The sequence below is a fragment of the Rhynchophorus ferrugineus genome, unplaced genomic scaffold, assembly GCF_030347505.1.
Source record: "Rhynchophorus ferrugineus isolate W39M unplaced genomic scaffold, kcgeb_rfMv2 rfM2, whole genome shotgun sequence".
Taxonomy (NCBI): Eukaryota; Metazoa; Arthropoda; class Insecta; order Coleoptera; family Curculionidae; genus Rhynchophorus; species Rhynchophorus ferrugineus.
This window is the reverse complement of record NW_027472581.1, coordinates 7,111,850-7,132,454: the sequence shown is the minus strand read 5'-3', so window position 1 is coordinate 7,132,454 and position 20,605 is coordinate 7,111,850. Positions and strand designations below refer to the sequence as shown.

The 20,605-nt window shown below is 34.5% G+C and overlaps 2 protein-coding genes across 5 annotated transcripts in view; both read left to right on the top strand.

Annotated features, from left to right (window-relative positions):
- mthl1 (adhesion G-protein coupled receptor methuselah-like 1) overlaps positions 1-20,605 on the top strand; it is a 454,070-nt gene that overhangs the window by 392,771 nt on the left and 40,694 nt on the right. For all 3 annotated transcript variants that reach the window (XM_076396250.1, XM_076396252.1, XM_076396253.1), the window contains exon 4: positions 9,246-9,421. In XM_076396250.1, coding sequence (XP_076252365.1) covers positions 9,246-9,421 — 176 coding nt within the window. The remainder of the gene's footprint in view (positions 1-9,245; positions 9,422-20,605) is intronic.
- LOC143191316 (uncharacterized) lies at positions 896-5,271 on the top strand. Of its 2 annotated transcripts, XM_076396249.1 has the most exons (4): positions 896-1,337; positions 1,398-1,516; positions 1,801-2,296; positions 2,399-5,271. In XM_076396249.1, exons 1-4 carry the CDS (start codon positions 1,016-1,018, stop codon positions 3,262-3,264), a joined length of 1,803 nt encoding a protein of 600 aa, XP_076252364.1. In that variant the 5' UTR covers positions 896-1,015; the 3' UTR covers positions 3,265-5,271. The 2 variants fall into 2 exon arrangements, with proteins under 2 accessions (XP_076252364.1, XP_076252363.1); XM_076396248.1 differs by having other exon boundaries at positions 896-1,516.

Here is a 20,605-nt window from a genome sequence, read left to right as displayed (position 1 = left end):
AGTTGTATTGTCTGAACCCACAAGGGATCAGTTTAATGATTCATAAAGTAATAACGATGAAAATTGTTTAGTATCATTTTGATTGCAAAATAAATTAGACGAATCCAGCTAAAGAGTTAACCCAATGATGATTAGTTTTTTACGAGAACGCACCTTAGTGAACCTCACAAACTGTTCTAAATTTTTATCGGAAAAACTTTTTCATGCAACATGTTCAGAAAATATTCATGTATATGTATGCTTTTACATATTTCACTTGTCATCTTGCAATATGTAGTCTTTATCCTACACATTTAACTCTAGACTTTATATTCCGACCATGTATTTATATTATTCTTTGCATTTTATACTTGTAATTACATTCTATACTTTAACTGATCTAAATGTGTTGTAGATTATATATCTGTAAACAGACCCTAAATAGTCCAGGAGGCTGGTCTATAATATATCTTATATATAAAAATGAATCGCAAAATATGTTCCTAAGCGCATAACTCAACAACGCCTGGACCAATTTGGCCAAATCTTTTTTTAAAATGTTCGTTGAAGTTCAGGGATGGTTTTTACGGCGAGAAAAATTAGAATTATTGCTGGAAAAACCCTAAAAATAGCCCTTTTTGTTTGAATTTGTTTCGTGTATCAGTTGACAATTCATCTGTCATCTGTCAAAAGTCATCTGTAACAGACAACTTTTTTTTTTTAAATTTGATATGACTTGAACTCAAATCCTTTTAATCCGTACGAATTGTTTTATTTATTTAAAATTTTTTATTTGTTTAAAATTTAATTCAAATTTTAAATAAATAAAACAATTCGTACGGCTTAAAAGGATTTGAGTTCAAGTCATATCAAATTTAAAAAAAAAAGTTGTCTGTTACAGATGACTTTTGACAGATGACAGATGAATTGTCAAGTGATACACGAAACAAATTCGTATATCGTGTTTTGTGCAGAGTGTTTAGTTAGTTAGTGTTTGTTTAGTTCGTGATTAGTGAAAAAATAATTTATATTTGATATGCCTCCTATAAGACGAAGCAATTTAGGTAGAAGAACCAGAAATGCTATAAACCAAGCTAATTACCGATCTAATCGTACTGCACAAGAACGTGACGACGGAAATGAACGTGAAAGAATTCGGATATCACAAACGCGTGAAGCGCGAGCGCGACATTCAACTAATAATCGCGCAAGTTTGAATCCAGCTGCTTTCAGTTACGATGTGTCAATTTACTACAGTAACTACCAATGTGTTGTTATTGGTTCTATGAACTTGGTTTGCTCACACTGTAAGGCATTAAAATACAAAAACGAAGCCAATGGATTGTGTTGCGCAAATGGTAAAGTGAAATTGATACAATTGGATCCACCACCAGAACCATTGTACTCATTGGTTTCAGGAATAGGAACAGATTCTATACACTTTTTGACACATATTCAACAATATAACAATTGCTTTCAAATGACTTCATTTGGGGCAACAAATGCAGTTCGGGAAAATTTTATGCCAACTTTCAAGGTATGTATTATAGCAGTTACTCATAATTATTTTAGCGAACAAAATTTTCTGTCACCAAAGTTAAGATGTGTTACTAATCTTCAATTTCTTAATCATTACGAAATATATCACTTAGTCATCATATTATATGGTGATTCAGTTTCAGTGACACTTTTATTATATTTTATATTTGATAGATATTAGTTAAAACTAAATATATACTTTTTAAGATCAAATATTATTTAAGTTTGATCATTGACAATCCATTAATTTATACCACACCATAATATTTTTTTTATTTACAGATACAAGGGCAAATATATCACAGAGCAGGTTCACTGTTACCAGTGTCAGATAGCGACAACAAATTCCTGCAAATTTATTTTATGGGCAATTCACCACAAGAAATTGATCTGCGTTGTGCACATAACAATTTAGTAAAAAGGTCTATTGTAGAACAATTACAAACTTTATTTCATCAACACAATCAATTGATTATATTGTTTAAAACTGCCCTGGATCTGATGCCATCCGATAATCACAAAATTGTAATCAGAGCTGATAAAACACCTGCAGGTCAACATACAAGACGTTTTAATGCACCAACTATTGATGAAGTTGCTATCGTTGTAGTTGGAGAAAACTTGGAATCCCGTGATATTGTTTTACATCGTCGGAATTTTCAATTACAACCTATAAAGGAAACACACCGCTCATATGATGCACTGCAATATCCCATTATATTTTGGCAAGGTGAAGATGGCTACGATTTATCAATAAAAATGATAAATCCCATTACAGGTAACTAAAATATTAGTTTAGCTATGGCGATAATATCTCAGTCACTATATTATGTATTTTAATTTTATATTTGAATGTTATTAAAACAAAATCTGTTTACAGGTTCTGAAACCAACAAAAAAGTCAGTTCAATGAACTATTATTCATACCGCCTAATGATTCGGGAAAATGCAGATAATCACATATTGAAATGTCGGCGATTATATCACAAATATGTTGATGACATGTATGTTAAAATTGAAACGGAGAGATTAACATTCATCAGGTTGAATCAAACCAAACTCCGATCTGAAGAGTATATTCACCTTCGAGATGCGATTAATACTGATGGAAATGCACAGAATGTCGGTCGGATGACTATTCTTCCAGCAACATACATCGGAAGCCCTCGGCATATGCACGAATATGCTCAAGATGCCATGTCGTATGTTCGTCATTATGGTACAGCAGATTTGTTCATCACATTTACATGCAATCCGCAATGGATAGAAATTAAGCAGGAGTTATTACCTGGGAAATCATCCATTGATCGTCATGATATTACAGCCAGAGTCTTTAGACAAAAGTTGAAATCTTTAATGAATTTCATCGTAAAACATAATGTGTTTGGTGAGACACGCTGCTGGATGTATTCTGTGGAGTGGCAGAAACGAGGATTGCCACATGCACACATTTTGATTTGGTTGGTTGAAAAGATAAGGCCAAATGAAGTTGATGCAGTGATATCAGCTGAAATCCCTAATGTACAAGTAGATCCTGGATTGCATGAGGTAGTTATCAAAAACATGATACATGGTCCCTGTGGAACTCTTAATCAAAATTCACCGTGTATGATGGATGGTAAATGTTCAAAACGATATCCACGGACATTAATATCGGAAACAATTACTGGTAATGACGGTTATCCATTGTATCGTCGCAGATCGACAGCAGACAATGGAAAATCAACAATTGTCAAATTAAATTAACAAGATATTGAAATAGATAATCGTTGGATTGTTCCATATTCACCCATTTTATCAAAGACATTCAAAGCACACATCAACGTTGAATCTTGCCATTCAGTGAAATCGATTAAATACATTTGCAAATATGTAACCAAAGGGAGTGATATGGCTGTGATTGGAATTGGTGCAGGGAATTCTAATGATGAAGTTACCCAATACCAAATGGGCCGCTATGTCAGTAGTAATGAAGCAGTTTGGCGAATATTTTCTTTTCCTATTCACCCGAGAGACACCCTTCTGTTGTTCACTTAGCTGTGCATTTAGAAAATGGACAAAGAGTGTATTTTACAGCACAGAACGCAGTACAAAGAGCTGCTCAGCCACCATCTACTACATTAACCAGTTTTTTTGAGACATGCCAAAACGATGATTTCGCACAAACATTGCTATATTCTGAAATGCCAAAATATTATACCTGGAATCAATCCTCAAGGAGATTTATACGACGGAAACAAGGAAAACCAGTTCCAGGATATACAGATGTATATTCCACCGATGCGATTGGCCGGATTTATTCAGTACATCCAAGCAATGATGAATGTTTTTATTTACGACTGCTATTAGTCAATGTACGTGGCCCAACATCATTCCAACAGTTACGAACTGTTGATGGTGAATTGTGTGGATCCTACAGAGAAGCCTGTCAACGTTTGCAATTGCTTGAAAATGACGCTCATTGGGATCAAACTCTCAATGATGCTGTAATATCATCACACACTCATCAAATACGAACATTGTTTTCTATAATCATATCTACATGCTTCCCATCAAACCCAATTGATTTGTGGATGAAGTACAAAGATTATATGTGTGATGATATTTTGTATCAAATACGGAATAGAATGGGAAATCCAAATATACAAATCAGTGAAGAAATTTACAATGAAGCATTGATTTCAATTGAGGACATGTGCTTGATAATGTCAAACAAACTATTAATTCAATTAGGCCTGACCGCGCCCAATCGTCCAATGCATGACGCTTTTATCCAAGAGTTGCATCGAGAAAGACTGTATGATCTCAACGCTTTGAAAGAATAAATTCAAACAAATCTTCCACTGTTAAATGAACAACAGAAGTATGTATTTGAAACTCTTATGAAAGTAACAAATGATGAAACTGGAGGGATTTATTTCTTAGATGCACCTGGTGGTACAGGAAAAACTTTTTTTATTTCATTAATATTAGCAACAATTCGCTCACAAAATAAAATTGCACTTGCACTCGCTTCGTCGGGAATCGCAGCAACTTTGCTTGAAGGTGGTCGAACAGCCCATTCAGCACTAAAATTGCCATTAAATATGCAAAGCAATGAAACTCCAACCTGCAACGTTTCGAAGAACTCTGCAATGGCAAAGGTTTTGCAGCAATGTAAATTGATTGTTTGGGATGAATGCACGATGGCACATAAAAAATCTTTGGAGGCTTTAGACAGAACCTTAAAAGATCTACGTAGCAATAATAACCGATTTGGTGGTGCAATAATTTTATTAGCAGGAGATTTTCGTCAAACATTGCCAGTGATTCCACGATCAACGCCAGCTGATGAACTCAATGCATGTCTAAAGTCCTCCAATTTGTGGAAACATGTTAAAGTACTTCATTTAAGCAAGAATATGCGTGTCGAGTTGCAAAATGACCAATCTGGAAACATATTCTCTAAACAACTCATTGACATTGGTAATGGCAAATTTCCTATAGACATGTTGACGGCTTGCTTTTGCTATGACTATAAACAAGTCCCAGGGGCAATCATTAAGTGTTTGTGGTATTAATCTAGAAAACCCATGTTTCTCACATGGTCAATTGTATGTTGCCTGTTCCCGTGTTGGAAAACCATCAGATTTGTTTATCTATGCGCCAGGTAATCAAACAAAAAACATCGTATACCACAAAGCAATATAATGATAATAATAATAATAATTATGATTCACATGATTAACAATAAAGCGATTACTTACTTTTCAATCCTTATATATGTTTTATTTAATTATTTTTTATTCACAACGCCCTATCACCAGGGTGATGGTTCTGTTCAGGAGAATTTTTTAAAATACGTAGGCACAAAAACTGCCACATTACAAATCTTTTTGACAGGACGAAGTCTGTCGGGTCAGCTAGTAAATAAATAAATATCCTATCAAAACATCTGCCAATTGCTTCAATCATATTGGAAATATAAAGCTACTCCTCAATATCCTTTTTCGCTCTCTGTATGGAGGATGTTGAGATGTTGAGATAGTCATTCGCGATGTGTGATGTGAATGATAGGAGGCCGCCTAAATCATAAGATAACCTCTCCTATGCTTAACTGCAGAAGCAGGTCCGAGCTATAGGGTTTTTTGAGGTTATCCAAACATAAACCTGGCCATTTGTAGAAAACAATGTAAACGATGATTCATTGGACCATACCACATTCTTCCATTCATTAAATATCCATATTTTATGACCGTTGTACCACTTTGTCCACAGTTTAGCGTTAGGTTCCATTATAAAGGGTTTCGCAACCGCAGTCCTTCCATGAATGTTTTGTGAAGCTCTTATCTGGCCACATTTCTTTTTCATATTCATTGGTCTGTGTCAGTAAACATTGTCAGAAAAAAAATAAAAAACTTCCTTTCCTACCTAATAACATAATTGGCTATTATATTTTAAAATATCATCTTCTTCCTACTTTAATTGAAAAATGGTTCTTTTAATCACCTATAAAAAGATAATGTCTTGTTATAAATTAACATGTTCCCACAAGATGCAATAATTCGAACACAAAGTGTGGATTTAATTAGTATTTTTAAAGCATATATTAAAAATATAAAGGTCAGCTTGGTCATCAGATACCCACATACGCGCCTAAATTAGAAAACTCTTTAAAAATAACAAAAGTTCATTGTATTGCGTTTATTGACGATTCTATCTCGATTCTTATTGCTTTTATATGGTTTTCGTGAGGATATTTGGTTTTATTATACGAACGAGGACTGTTTAGATTAGAGATAAATCGTAAAAACAAAATACTTATATCCGAATGGGCATCAGCTGAACAGTAGAGTAAATTATATTGCAAATGTATTAATACAAATTCAAATGACACATTACTCATGCGCTGTGGGGTTCACTGGCATTAAGGCGTTGACAGTTTCTGATAGATGGCGCGATAAAAATAAATAATGGAAGATAGAAACTATTCTCTAAGGACCTGATCTGTATACATTCTGTAGAAACAGTGCGAAATGTGTAGTTCTTATCCACTTGCCACATCGGTTTTAGGGAGAAACAGATTCAAATCAAATAATTTAACTAGCAAAATAAAGAGAAGCTAAGAGCCAAATAGATCGCCAATTTAATATTTATTAGTAGCCACGTAGTGGTCAAAATTTGATCATAATCCTTTATGATAATTTTTTTAATAAATTATATCTTGCATAGGTATGATGTGCTTAGTACCATCTTAATTTACAAATTAATTTATTACTACTGTTCTGTTGTACTTGAATTAATAGACAAATAAGGCGAGTACAGATTAATACATCAGTATGTATTTCCCAAATTAAAATAAAACTAAACTATTTAAGCGAAAGTTAAGGGTAATACTTATTATACGCTATTCAAGTTCGTGTAGTTTGGTTCGCTTCAATCTTCTGCGTGTTGTCCAATAGCTGTAGTACTTCCACGTTGCTGTGATTTAGCAACCTTATTTTATGTTTAAAGACAACATTTTGGACAACTTCATAAATCCATTTGATTTCGGGGTCATCGTGTAGCTCTTCGTTGTTTACGTAGCGATAAGCATTGGTAATTAATCCTAGAACTTTTTTGTGGCAGCGTTGGATTACTATTTAGTTTGATGCTTTAGTACAAATTGGCTTTATGGTTGACTGATATTCACATTGACAGTCTCTTTGATTTTTGGTCATGTTCAATGTATCTTTCGACTAACAAGTACTGTTTTTACCACCACGCTAGATTTTGAGTCTAATCTGCTCTGCATCTTGGTTAATATGATCTTTTCAATTTAAGCTACCATCGAGATGGATGCCTAGGTATTACATAGGTATCTACATATATGAATTAAGTTCTTTACTTTTCATCCAATCTATCTTTGTTACTCCCTTAACTCTTTTATAGAATTCCTGCTGCTTGTATCTTACTTTTATTTATTTTATTTTTGACAATACCCGCTCTGTTACTTTCATTAATTCCATTTTAGTTTTACTTAATATTTCTCTTTATTCATTAATAATTATTGTTATATGTAGTTATTATTGTATGTTCGTCGGGTCGGTCTGTCTTTCGAAATGTGTGGCTGCCGCTGCGATTATTTGTCAGAACACTCACTACCATTTTTGGAAGGAATTTGCACGAGAACTGAAAAACACTGGTATAATTATCACTTTCGTTTATTTCGATATTGAGTGATACATGTGGTAGACGGGAGAATTGACAGGATATTAGGTTAGGTAGAGGAAGTACGGTAGCGCTGTGGAAGTGGTACTATTACAGGGGGATGGAGAAAGGAGAAGAGAGCGAGACGTCGTCGTGATGGTCTTTTATACTTTGGAACTGCATGGTACCAATCCACCGGCATTGCCAACCTTTGTACTTGTTGATGAAAACGTGGTGGCCTAAAGGGTCGTGGCGATCGCCACATTATTATTATTATTTTTTAAAATTATTATATTTATATTAATTGTTATTTATAGTTGACGTGTTTCAGTTAAATCCATGTTTTTTCCCATTGCTGGCATTCATTTCCATCTCCACTCCATTATTTTAAATTTCTACAAATAATTCATTAGGTTTCTGGCCCATATTTTTTGGCATTTTCTCGATGCTTTTCATTCTTCAATTTTTTCAATACACTGTCTAATTCTGCAATTTTTATTTTGTCCCCACTTCACATTCTTTTTTTTTTGTTGGTTGGTATGTTTTTTCGTATCTTGCTTCCTACGGACAAAGTAATTCCTGAAAGCATTCCTTCCTTGTCTCCATTATTTCTTCATTTTTAGTTATTATGTCTCTATTACATTAACAATCTTGAAAAATAGCATTCCAAAATGCTGCTATATTAATAAAAAATATAATATTATTTACAAGCAAATGACCAAAAAAATCATAAAACTATATATGTTACATGTATATATATATATATATATATATATATATATATATATATATATATATATATATATATATATAAACCCATTAGTCCTTAATAATAATAGCTTAATCTCTAATAAAATAAATAATATCTAAATAAATAAATGTTAGTAACATTTTTCAGCATTGTTTTCATTTAGTGCACTTCACTATACAACTGCATTTTAGTTTAGTGTTGCCCAAGAGTTGCAGCACTTCGATGTTAACATGGGAGTGAAGTCTTCTCTCTAACATTGTTGGGAATCGCTTAATTTCCCCTATAACAGTTGAGTGCATCCACAATACTTCTCAGCACTTTACTCTAGAACACTTGTATCATCTTGATATTACTTCTCGCGGAGCATCCCCATAGCTGAATTCTGTAGGTCCATTGGGTTTTAGAATCTTCTATATAGCAGCAACTTATTATTTACGAAACATTTAGATCTTCCAAATGCATATAATATAATCATAAGAAATGCTTATTGCCCTCTAGGCAGATTGTTGAACCTCTAAGATTAATAATTTAAAAAATATCAAGGAAAACAAAAGATAAATGTTTTAAAAAATCAACTTTACCTATACAAAACAATCTCGTATTGTAATCATAAATAATTATACGGCACGTTCTTGATATTTACATTTTTTAGAATTGTACAGCGCGAAATACTTTCATTTAAACTCACGATTTACGCTCTACAAATGCCAGTAAAGTTAAACCATGTTATTAAGTTACTAAACATTATTAATTCCTGACTGTTATATATTTTCTATATATAGTAATTATATGGTTTTTTACTTTTCAGTGATTTGAGACCACAGAGTACAGAAAAAAGCCAGGAAAGAATCCGATTCTATCTGTATCAAGCATACGCGTGGGGTGTGCCGTTCGTAATAGCCTTCGTGGGCGCTGTTGCCGATCTGACCCGTTACGAGGGTATCCTGAGGCCAAGTTTTGCAGAAAACAAGTGTTGGTTCAAAGGTCAGTATCATAATGGAACTACTTGTCGTTTAAGTGGATTACAGATGTTTTAGTTTATATATGAGCACAGTCTCGTATGGGTTGAATTAACGATGTACAAGGTTGTTTTATAATGTTTGTCGCTTCTTAAAAGAATTTAGCGATTAAAAAGCGATTTTAACCTTTTAGTACTTTTTTTGAGTTTTGTTATTTGACCTTGTAACTCGGTACATTATGGTAGCATGACTACGGTAGCAGAGTTACCATGCAGCATCCAGAATCATCCTCAACATCTTATTTTATTTTCTATATTTTATTTATTTTCATATATTTTATTTTATATCTTATTTAAGTTTTTACGGACTGATAGATTTTTGTTCTTAATTCTGTATAACTCTGTTTGCTCGGTGCTTTTCTTATCTTTGTCTAGCTTCATCGGACATTGGATACGATACTATATTTTATATTGTCTCAAGTCACAATTCCTTTCCCATTTCACAAATGTTACAGAAACAGTTATATAGTCTAGTATATTAGAACTCTAATTGTCAAGTCAATATCTTAATTTTACCTAAATTTAAAACTCTCAACACTAAGACTACTTAATGTAGGAGGAACAGTACTTTAGCAATCGAAATGAACTTCGTGGCTTATAACATATTGTAGCTACCGAATGGAGACTTTTTCAATAAATTGGTTTCAATAAGGGAATAATGACAGTAGAATATTTTCGCTTGGTTTTTTTGAGGATTAATTTACACCAAAATTTGAATTTGTTCTGTACGATGGAAAGGCAACGTCATTAGCATGAACTGTAGATATTGAATAGTATCGAGTGACATCCTAATCCAAACAGAATCACCGACTTTACATATATATGTATCAGGTTTACAGTATAACTACGAATATTAATATTTAATGCCTAGAATATTAAACCATGCTGTCGTGTGTATTTGTCAAAGTTCTTGGTAAGATCCAAGAATACTACCCTCATGAGACTCTTGTCATAAAAATGCTATTTATTTAATGAGTTCAGAAGACTGATCGGAGGGTAGTTAAAGGGTACTGATTTGTTCCCTTTTTCGAAATAACAGCAATATATACGTGATTCCTGATAAATAGACATCATCGCAGTCCGAAGATAAATTGTTTGATAACTGTTAGCTTAGTGAACGGTTTATGGGTAAGATTTTGCGCGAGAGCAAGCTTCTAAATTATTATTGCGATATGCCTTTTCAGATATTCAAGTGGTAAATGAAATCTATATGGACCGGCCAAAATCATTAATGCTGACAATGTCCAAGTTACTTGAAAAACTTCGACTAAAAAGAATAAAATCAATCATCGAGGAAAATTATCTTAGATGATCATCTATCATCTAGATAATCAATTTGATTTTAGAAAACAACATTCCACGATTGACCAGGTTCACAGAATCATTAACGTCACGGAAAAATCACTAAAAGGAAATAAAACTTGGGATATTTTTAGATGTTGCTAAAACTTTCAATAAAGTTTAACAAGAGTGTTTAAAGCATAAGATTAAAATGCTTCTTCCTGACCGATATTCAAAAATGTTTAGAGTCATATATAACTGACCGATACTTTACAGTTAAACAAAAAGTTGCCTACTATAACTTTAGAAAGATACAAATAACAATGCCACAGGGAAATGTATTGAGACCAGTAACTTCAATGAGTATCTTGTTACATTCGCAGATGAAACTGCAAACCTGGAAGATTGGATTGGAATTAAGAACAATGAATCAACTCAATAGTTACAAACAGCTATCCAATGCCGGACAGAAAAATGCATTGCGCATCAGAATGAATCAAAATATTCACAACAAAATCAGATTGCTATAATAAATAATAATAATAAAAAAAGAAGAATAAGCTTAGGGTTTGCTTCTTTAATTGGTATACGATTTTAGTAATAAATCCTGACACAATTTCCAATCGGTTTTTCTTTTCTTATTGAATAAAAGTAACACCTTCTGCACTTGCAATCACTTGTTCCGATTGATACAACATAGCTTAGCTTGCTCACTGTATCAAAATGTAGAAGTGCGAAAAAGAGTTGATGATTGGGTAACTGTTAAACGTTAAACCAACATCGTTCTTAAAGCCGGAAATTATGGCAAAAAGTTGTAGGAAAAGTTGAAAAATAGCACCTAATATTTTTACGCTTTTTCTTTCAGTGAGATGTTATCGCTCTTTTGAAAATTCTTAAATGTAAATCTTTTTTTATCCAGTCTAGACATTCGTAAAGTAAAAGTCATTCTATAAACGAACATTATGTAGTCATCACACGTTTTCTTTCATTTATTTGCATTTACTTTCATTTTCTTGAATTTTGCATCATTTATTAAAACCTTGAGCTCTTTAATTTGGTCAAATTTCCAACAAACACGTGTATTATTTAACATTGTTACCGTAATATCATTATTACCCACAGATCCTTTGACCAATATTCGTACGTGAGCCGTCATATATCATAGTTCTCCAGAAATAGGAATCGGTCCCATAATTTAGAACGACATGCCGATTGTGAAGATTTAAACCAGTCCTTAAACGGTGTACCGTTACGCTCTCTACTGTCGGAAGCGCGGACCACTATCGCCATCTACCATATAAACACCGAACCATAAATACGTATATCGATCACCCGCTCAAATCGAAATATCGCTTAATTAATGCCAGTTAAATAGGATTGACAGTGAGGTTATTTAGATACTATGCTTTCGATAATTAGTGGGGATTTATTAAGATAACCGGGCTGGCGATTAACGAACAAAATAAACCGAAAAAAAATATGGTGGATCTAAACGAGACGCATTAGTTTATTGTGTAAAGACGGGCGCTAAATCGAGTCAATTAATTTATTCGATTATTCGACGCGAAGAATTGCGTTTGTTTATTTTGAGTTAAAAATTGCGTGTTTAATTGATATGATTAATGGTTGTATATACGTGTTGGTAAATAATCGGGTTATTTATGGAGTTCCTAAGACTTTTACGCTATTATTCTAGGATGGAGAATTAATTTCTGTATTACATCCTCTGTGTCGTTGAAACCACAAAAAAATACTATTTATTTTTAATGGATGTTTATTAATGTTTAAAAAAAATATAAAAGAAAGAAGCGAAATAAAATATTTTTGACAAAAAAATTGAACCCATTTCAAAAGAAAAAAAGGAACTCAATACAAATTGAAAAATAATCAAACCTAGATTTTTAGCACAAAAAAACATTTTAATATAAAATATGTACATAATAATCATTGTAATAACTAAATAAAAATAAACAAAAACCTTACTTAACCTATCTACTACACTTATTTTATATTCTACTATATACACAAAATTTAGCTTAATACCTACCTAAATCTATTTATCTATTTAAAATATTATTTTAACTACTGCCAACTGATTAGTGTGAAGCGAACCCAAACAACTATATTAATTTAGATTTATTTTGTTGGTAATTAAATTTTTGTACATGTCCTAAAATTATATTATTATTTATATATTGTTTGTATAGTTTGATTATTTTTTAATTTTTAGTGAATTCCTTATTTATTTTAATTTATTTTTTTATTTATTTTTTTTAAGTCGGTTCAATTATTTTCTTAAAAATATTTAATTTTTTTCTTTTTAGTGCTAGATATTTTCTCAGTGAATTATGCAGTTATTTTGATTGAAATTAAAGAGCACTTCAGTTTGTAATGTTTTAACTAAACAACAGCAAAAAGCTATTGTTCCCGCTGAGAATCGAACCCACGAACTCCGTTTCGGAGCTAACCATTTCATCATAGAAGCAGTTGTGTACAATATTTCCAAATTTTTCAAATTTTTATAGTTTGTGCTTAAAAAGCAAACTGAGGGGCTTTTGCATTGAACGACTTCCGATTTTCCGTCACATCAGCTCAACAACAACATTATACCCAAATATAGATAAAAAATATGTGAGAACATTGTGTACCTACCTTTGAAATTTGGGCCTTTCGCTCGATTTCTCTCCTTCCCTCCAACAGATTCCGATTTGGTTCCAATGGGACCACCTCGGAAGTGCACTCTTTCGAATAAAAAAGAATTTTGAAAATCAGCCCACAATTGACGGAGAAATCGACAATCGTACATAAAATAAAATATACAGCCGAACATAAAACTTGCTCCTTTTTCGAAGTCGGTTAAAAATTGGAGACTGATGAAGTGGGGGGGAGGGTTAAAAAAATGGCACGATTGCAAGCTTTGTTATAATCTGAACAAAAAACAGGAAATCGTTTATCTAGATGCATAGATTCTCAAGAATAGAAAGATTTTACTTTCTGCTTAATTAAAAGAAAAGTGGTACTACTGAAAGTCTTCATGTGATGTTATGTGAGCAGGTTCCGATAGTACCGAAGAAAATAGTTTTTCGATATAGTTAACATAGAACTTTTTGTTCACTATTGATTGTAATTGAACTAATTATTAAAGGCCGTTATATAAACAAAGCCGTGACAAAAGAATTGTTAACTTTTATCACCTATATTCATTATCGTTCGTTGTCTAGAAATGAATATTCTTAGACTTATCTATTCCTAAATTCGAGAACTTTGGATATAGATAAAGCAAGTAAATCTTTTAAAGTTTTAACTGACACAGCAAAATTGTAACTATAAGAAAAATTAATTTACATTTCCTCTAATAGATAGTTTTCAAGATCTTCGCTAACACATATTGAATGATGCCATATAACAGAGCGTTTTAAATGAAAGTTCCATTCCAAGAGTTTTGGTAACGTAGCGTCAGCCATTCGAAAAAAGGTACCTTCTCTACATTCTTGAAGGTAATTTTTGTAATATTTTTCTTTTTTTCCCCTTCAAAATTTCTTGTTCTATCTTCTCCTGTATTATTGATACCACACATTTGAATTCCTGAATTTGCTCTAGCTGAAACCTGTTGAGATTTACAACATCCGGCCATCCGTCCGCTGTCAATACTTTTCTTCATTAATTCTCAAGCTATATACCTCTGTTTTGCGAACTGTATCATAAAGCTAGAAGCCTCAATATATGTATAAATTTAATTGGATTACTTAACAGTTGTTTACATTAATGTTTCGAAATTTCGTCGATCAACTGCAGGAGTCGTATCTTTTAGAAAGAATATTTACAGGGGCATTCTCAATACTTACTGGATGCTGTCGCATGGGGCCGAAGTTATGACTGAAGCGACTTATGAGGTCGTTTAGCAGGTTGAACTGAGTTGTTGTTTGTAGAATGAATGAGATATGTAGTGCTTGATTTCTGGAATGTCAGATTCCCTGTGAATTTGATTGTTTCTGACAAACTATGAAGCATTTAAGATTCTCTTAGAGAACTTATTTTGGTAAACTTGAAGCCGTTTCACCTCGTTGGGTGTAGCAAACTTGAAATAGATATTAGGTCCGTAGAGGAGTACGGACCGAATTAACATCTTGTAAAATAAACATTTGATGGAGATGGGAAGTCTGCTAGAAGGGCAGATTAGAGAAGATAGCAGGTTTGCTATCCCCGAACCTTTCTGGATTTGAGAATGCCAACCGAACCATTGGTCGAAGTGGAGACCTAGATACGTGACGTTATCCAGCGATGGAATCGTTGCGATGTCGATCTTAAGTTGCGAGACGCGCAGTGCGTAACGCTTCTTATGGAAAAGGATGGCCTGGGTTTTGAGGGAATTAATTTGCTATCTCCAGGATTTGAACCACTTGACCGTATGATCGAAGTACTTCAAATGGTAACTTCGAGCCTGGAGGCCGTTGAACTCTCTTCAAGTCAGCTTAAAACGCGACGTCAGTGTGCTCTTTTCGCGGCAGATCTGAAATGAAGAAGTTAAATGTGACTGGGACCTATTGCGGCTAGAGTTTCCCAGGGTAGTACCTTGGAACAACTTCTGTATGTACTCTACACTGTTGATATCTCAACAACAAAAGACTGTAAAAAGTACAAGTGGCAGTCAACAAGATCTAGAAGTGGAACACTAGAGACCGGAAAATAGATCTCAATAGTTCCAAATATTTCGCAAGCAGAATTAGCTAAATACCTCGGTATCCATCTGCATGGTAGGTGAAATTGGAAATATGGGAGGAGCAGATCAAACTCATACAACTGTACTGGTTAATCGGAAGATACTCTCAACTTGAGCTAAAATCAGAGAAATTGGTTTATCAATCATAAATGGGGTTTTGTTAAAGCATCAAACCAACTAGTAATTCTAGTAACGCCGCCAAAATAAAGTTATATAATTGATTACAAATGGATTTACAGGTTTATTTAAGATTTCGCCTTTAATATGAAATAAGTTTTCTAACTCACAGCAACACGGAAGCAACATAGCTCCTGAACAACACACAGAAGATCAGAATATTGAAGCAAACCAAGTGTTACTCTTAACTTTAGCACAACGAGTTAGGCCCCACTTTCGGCGGTCACCTCTTCATTCGACGAAAATTTCTTCCCATCGACCATTCTTTGGAGATCTGAGAACACGAAATAGTTGCTCGGGGCCAGATCTGGAAATTACGGTGGATGACGAAGCAATTCGAAGCCGCATTCATCGATTTTTGACACGGTGCATTGTCTTGGTGCAGCAGCACTTTCTTTTTCTTCAAATGCGGTTGTTTTTCGGCGATTGCATCCTTTAGACGGTCCAATAACGTTATGTAATAGTCGCTGTTGCTGGTTGTTCCTTTTTCAAGGTAGTCAATGAAAATTATTTCATGCGTATCCCAAAATACAGACGCCATAACCATGCCAGCCGACTGTTGCGCTTTCCCACGCTTTGGAGCGGGTTCATCGTGTGCAGTCCACTCGGATGACTGCCGATTGGACTTCGGAGTGAAATGATGGAGCCATGTTTCATCCATTGTCACATATCAACATTATAAACTCGGGTTTATTACGCTTGATCATATTCAAACACTGCTTGGAATCATCACCTTGTCGTTATTTTCGCTCAAAAGTAAGCTCGCGCGGCACTCACTTTGCACAGAGCTTTCTCATACCCAAATATTCGTGAATAATATGATGTACACGTTCGGTTAATATCTTTAGAGTGTCTGCTATTTCATTCAAATTCAATGTACGCTCATTTAAAATCATTTTGTGGATTTGTTTAATGTTTTTGTCGGTAACAACCTCTTTTGGTCGTCCACTGCATTCGCCGTCTTTGGTGCTCATTTCACCACATCTAAACTTAACATACCAATCCTTGATGGTTGATTTTTCTGGGGCAGTGTCCGGAAACTTGGAATCAAGCCAAGTTTTTGCTTCAACTATACTTTTTCCCTTCAAAAAGCAACATTAGATCAACACGCGAAATTCCTTTTTATCCATTTTTTTCACAATAACAGAAGTTGCTTCACTCAAAATGCTATAATTCACAAACTAATGATCCGACAGCTGTCAAATCTATCCACGCATCTTTTGAGGGTTAGAGCTAACTAAAAAACGTATTGATTTAATTCTAGTAGCGCCATCTAGTATTTGTCAGGCCGGAGACTTTTTCATTGATCTGTTTTATATTGATGTATTAATCCCTAGTACTCCTTGCGTCTGCATTGATGCAAGTACAACAGAACAGTAGTTATACATTAATTTATAAATTGCTTAAGCTAAGCATATCTAATGTAAGATGTAATTAATGAAAAGAAAAAAATGTCACCGATAGATATCGCTGATCAAAATACGTGTAATCGTCTGATACATAAGACAAATTAGAAAAGGCCTCTACAAACTTATGAGTCACCCTTCTCAATATGAAAAATTTGGTTCTGTATGAAGAAGTAGCTGGAGAAGTACCTTTATATAGTGCGATGGTCTTACCTTTATCGCTTTTATTGCTCTCATTGCTGTACACGCCATGGAACTCTGGCCTTCGGCTCTTTTTGGAAACTTATTATTATTTCGAACCCCAAGCGCAATAAATTTAATCTCGTCGAGCGATCGAGTGCAATGCAGAAACGAAAAAAACAACGAGGATCTGAATCGGATAGTAGTACCAATTTACATGGCGGCAGCCATACGGAATGTCTCGCGTCCAATCTGATGCTACCAGAATAAATAATTCCAGTTCATTATAATGACAAATTAGGGGTTTTACGAGACTTTATGCCACATAAACGTTTTATGGCCATTCGGTAACATCCAAACTCGCTCCCATTTTTTTTGGTTTGTTGCTTTATTACCGATCGATCTAGACGTGCAAGTTGATTATTGAGGTGTTAATTAAAGTTAATTCAAAATTGGTTTGGCAGTTAAGATAATACGAACTATTACTGATATTACAGGAATAATATTCTTTCATAAATTACCCAAAAAATATTTTAACGAGACTTAACTTGAATTTAAAATAAAAGGAAAAATGTAAAGCAAATTAAAAGTCTTTTTTTGCACTTTAAAGATTTTAAATAACCTGTGTTCTTTACAATATCCTGAATAATACAAGTCTGAAAAAAAAGAGCTAGAGGCTCTAAGAACTGTTAGGTTTTGTGATGTAATATTTTTGTTTCTGGATAACTAGGTGAAACGAGTTAAACATTAAAAAAAAGAGAATAGATCCGAAAAATATTATTTTATTCATGGACCATTAATGATCATATTTTTATCTAATCTATGTTCACTAGTATATACTAAAACGTATTCTTTTTCCAGTGAGGCTCCTCTTTGTATATTTTGGCTTGTAAGAAGAATCAGAAAGGTATCTCTGAATCGTCCAACATTATCCAACTCCACTTTCATGTTTGGTATTCTATATCCTGGTGAAATCGTTCACCTTGCTGTTCACTAACATCTCCCGAATTTTCCGGAAAGCAGTTTAGGTGGGAATGAAGTATGGCATTTTCAGTTAATTCGTTTAGTAGCTATTTTACCTCCCGTCTTTCTCCCCACATCTTCTATGTCCTGGTGAAATCGTTCACCTTGCTGTTCACTAACATCTCCCGAATTTTCCGGAAAGCAGTCTAGGTGGTAATGAAGTATGACATTTTCAGTTAATTCGTCTAGTAGTTATTTTTCTTCCCCTCTTGCTCCCCATGTCTCCCATGGCCTGATAAAATCACTCACCTTGCGCTTCACTGAAGTAATATCACCCGAATTTTCCTGAAAGCAGTTTAAGTGGGAATAAACTATGGCATTTTCAGTTAATTCGTGTAGTAGCTATTTTGCCTCCCCTCTTTCTCCCCACATCTTCTATGTCCTGGTAAAATCGTTCACCTTGCGCTTCACTGAAATAATATCACCCGAATTTTCCTGAAAGCAGTTTAAGTGGGAATAAACTATGGCATTTTCAGTTAATTCGTGTAGTAGCTATTTTGCCTCCTCTCTTTCTCCCCATATCTTCTATGTCCTGGTGAAATCGTTCACCTTGCTCTTCACTAACATCTCCCGAATTTTCCGGAAAGCAGTCTAGGTGGTAATGAAGTATGACATTTTCAGTTAATTCGTCTAGTAGTTATTTTTCTTCCCCTCTTGCTCCCCATGTCTCCCATGGCCTGATAAAATCACTCACCTTGCGCTTCACTGAAGTAATATCACCCGAATTTTCCTGAAAGCAGTTTAAGTGGGAATAAACTATGGCATTTTCAGTTAATTCGTGTAGTAGCTATTTTGCCTCCCCTCTTTCTCCCCATACCTTCTGTGTCCTGGTGAAATCATTCACCTTGCTCTTCACTAACATCTCCTGGTAATGAATCGTTCACCTTGCGCTTCACTGAAATAATATCACCCGAATTTTCCTGAAAGCAGTTTAAGTGGGAATAAACTATGACATTTTCAGTTAATTCGTATAGTAGCTATTTTGCCTCCCCTCTTTCTCCCCATACCTTCTGTGTCCTGGTGAAATCGTCCACCTTGCTCTTCACTAACATCTCCCGAATTTTCCGGAAAGCTGTCTAGGTGGTAATGAAGTATGGCATTTCAGTTAATTCGTCTAGTAGTTATTTTTCTTCCCCTCTTCCTCCCCATGTCTCCCATGGCCTGATGAAATCACTCACCTTGCGCTTCACTGAAGTAATATCACCCGAATTTTCCTGAAAGCAGTTTAAGTGGGAATAAACTATGGCATTTTCAGTTAATTCGTGTAGTAGCTATTTTGCCTCCCCTCTTTCTCCCCATATCTTTATGTCCTGGTGAAATCATTCACCTTGCTCTTCACTAACATCTCCCGAATTTTCCGGAAAGCAGTCTAGGTGGTAATGAAGTATGGCGTTTTCAGTTAATTCGTTCACCTTGCGCTTCACTGAAATAATATCACCCGAATTTTCCTGAAAGCAGTTTAAGTGGGAATAAACTATGGCATTTTCAGTTAATTCGTATAGTAGCTATTTTGCCTCCTCTCTTTCTCCCCATATCTTCTGTGTCCTGGTGAAATCGTCCACCTTGCTCTTCACTAACATCTCCCGAATTTTCCGGAAAGCAGTCTAGGTGGTAATGAAGTATGGCATTTTCAGTTAATTCGTCTAGTAGTTATTTTTCTTCTCCTCTTCCTCCCCATGTCTCCCATGGCCTGATGAAATCACTCACCTTGCGCTTCACTGAAGTAATATCACCCGAATTTTCCTGAAAGCAGTTTAAGTGGGAATAAACTATGGCATTTTCAGTTAATTCGTGTAGTAGCTATTTTGCCTCCCCTCTTTCTCCCCATATCTTCTGTGTCCTGGTGAAATCGTCCACCTTGCTCTTCACTAACATCTCCCGAATTTTCCGGAAAGTAGTCTAGGTGGTTATGAAGTATGGCGTTTTCAGTTAATTCGTCCAGTATTTACTTTTCTTCTCCTCTTCCTCCCCATATCTCCCATGGCCTGATGAAATCACTCACCTTGCGCTTCACTGAAGTAATATCACCCGAATTTTCCTGAAATCAATTTAAGTGGGAATAAACTATGGCATTTTCAGTTAATTCGTGTAGTAGCTATTTTGCCTTCCCTATCTCTCCCCATATCTTCTATGTCCTGGTGAAGTCGTTCACCTTGCTCTTCACTAACATCTCCCGAATTTTCCGGAAAGCAGTCTAGGTGGTAATGAAGTATGGCATTTTCAGTTAATTCGTGTAGTAGCTGTTTTTCTTCTCCTCTTTCTCGCCATGTCACCCATACCCTGATGAAATCACTCACCTTGCCCTTCACTGAAATTATATCACCTGAATTTTCCGAAAAATAATTTAGGCTGGAATATTGCCC

Excerpts from the sequence above, each read along its gene's own strand:
- LOC143191316 (XM_076396248.1), top strand. The coding sequence starts at position 1,016 with ATGCCTCCTATAAGACGAAGCAATTTAGGTAGAAGAACCAGAAATGCT. Across the intron at positions 1,517-1,800 it reads ATTTTATGCCAACTTTCAAG|ATACAAGGGCAAATATATCA; the intron begins GTATGTATTATA and ends TTTTATTTACAG. Across the intron at positions 2,297-2,398 it reads AATGATAAATCCCATTACAG|GTTCTGAAACCAACAAAAAA; the intron begins GTAACTAAAATA and ends ATCTGTTTACAG.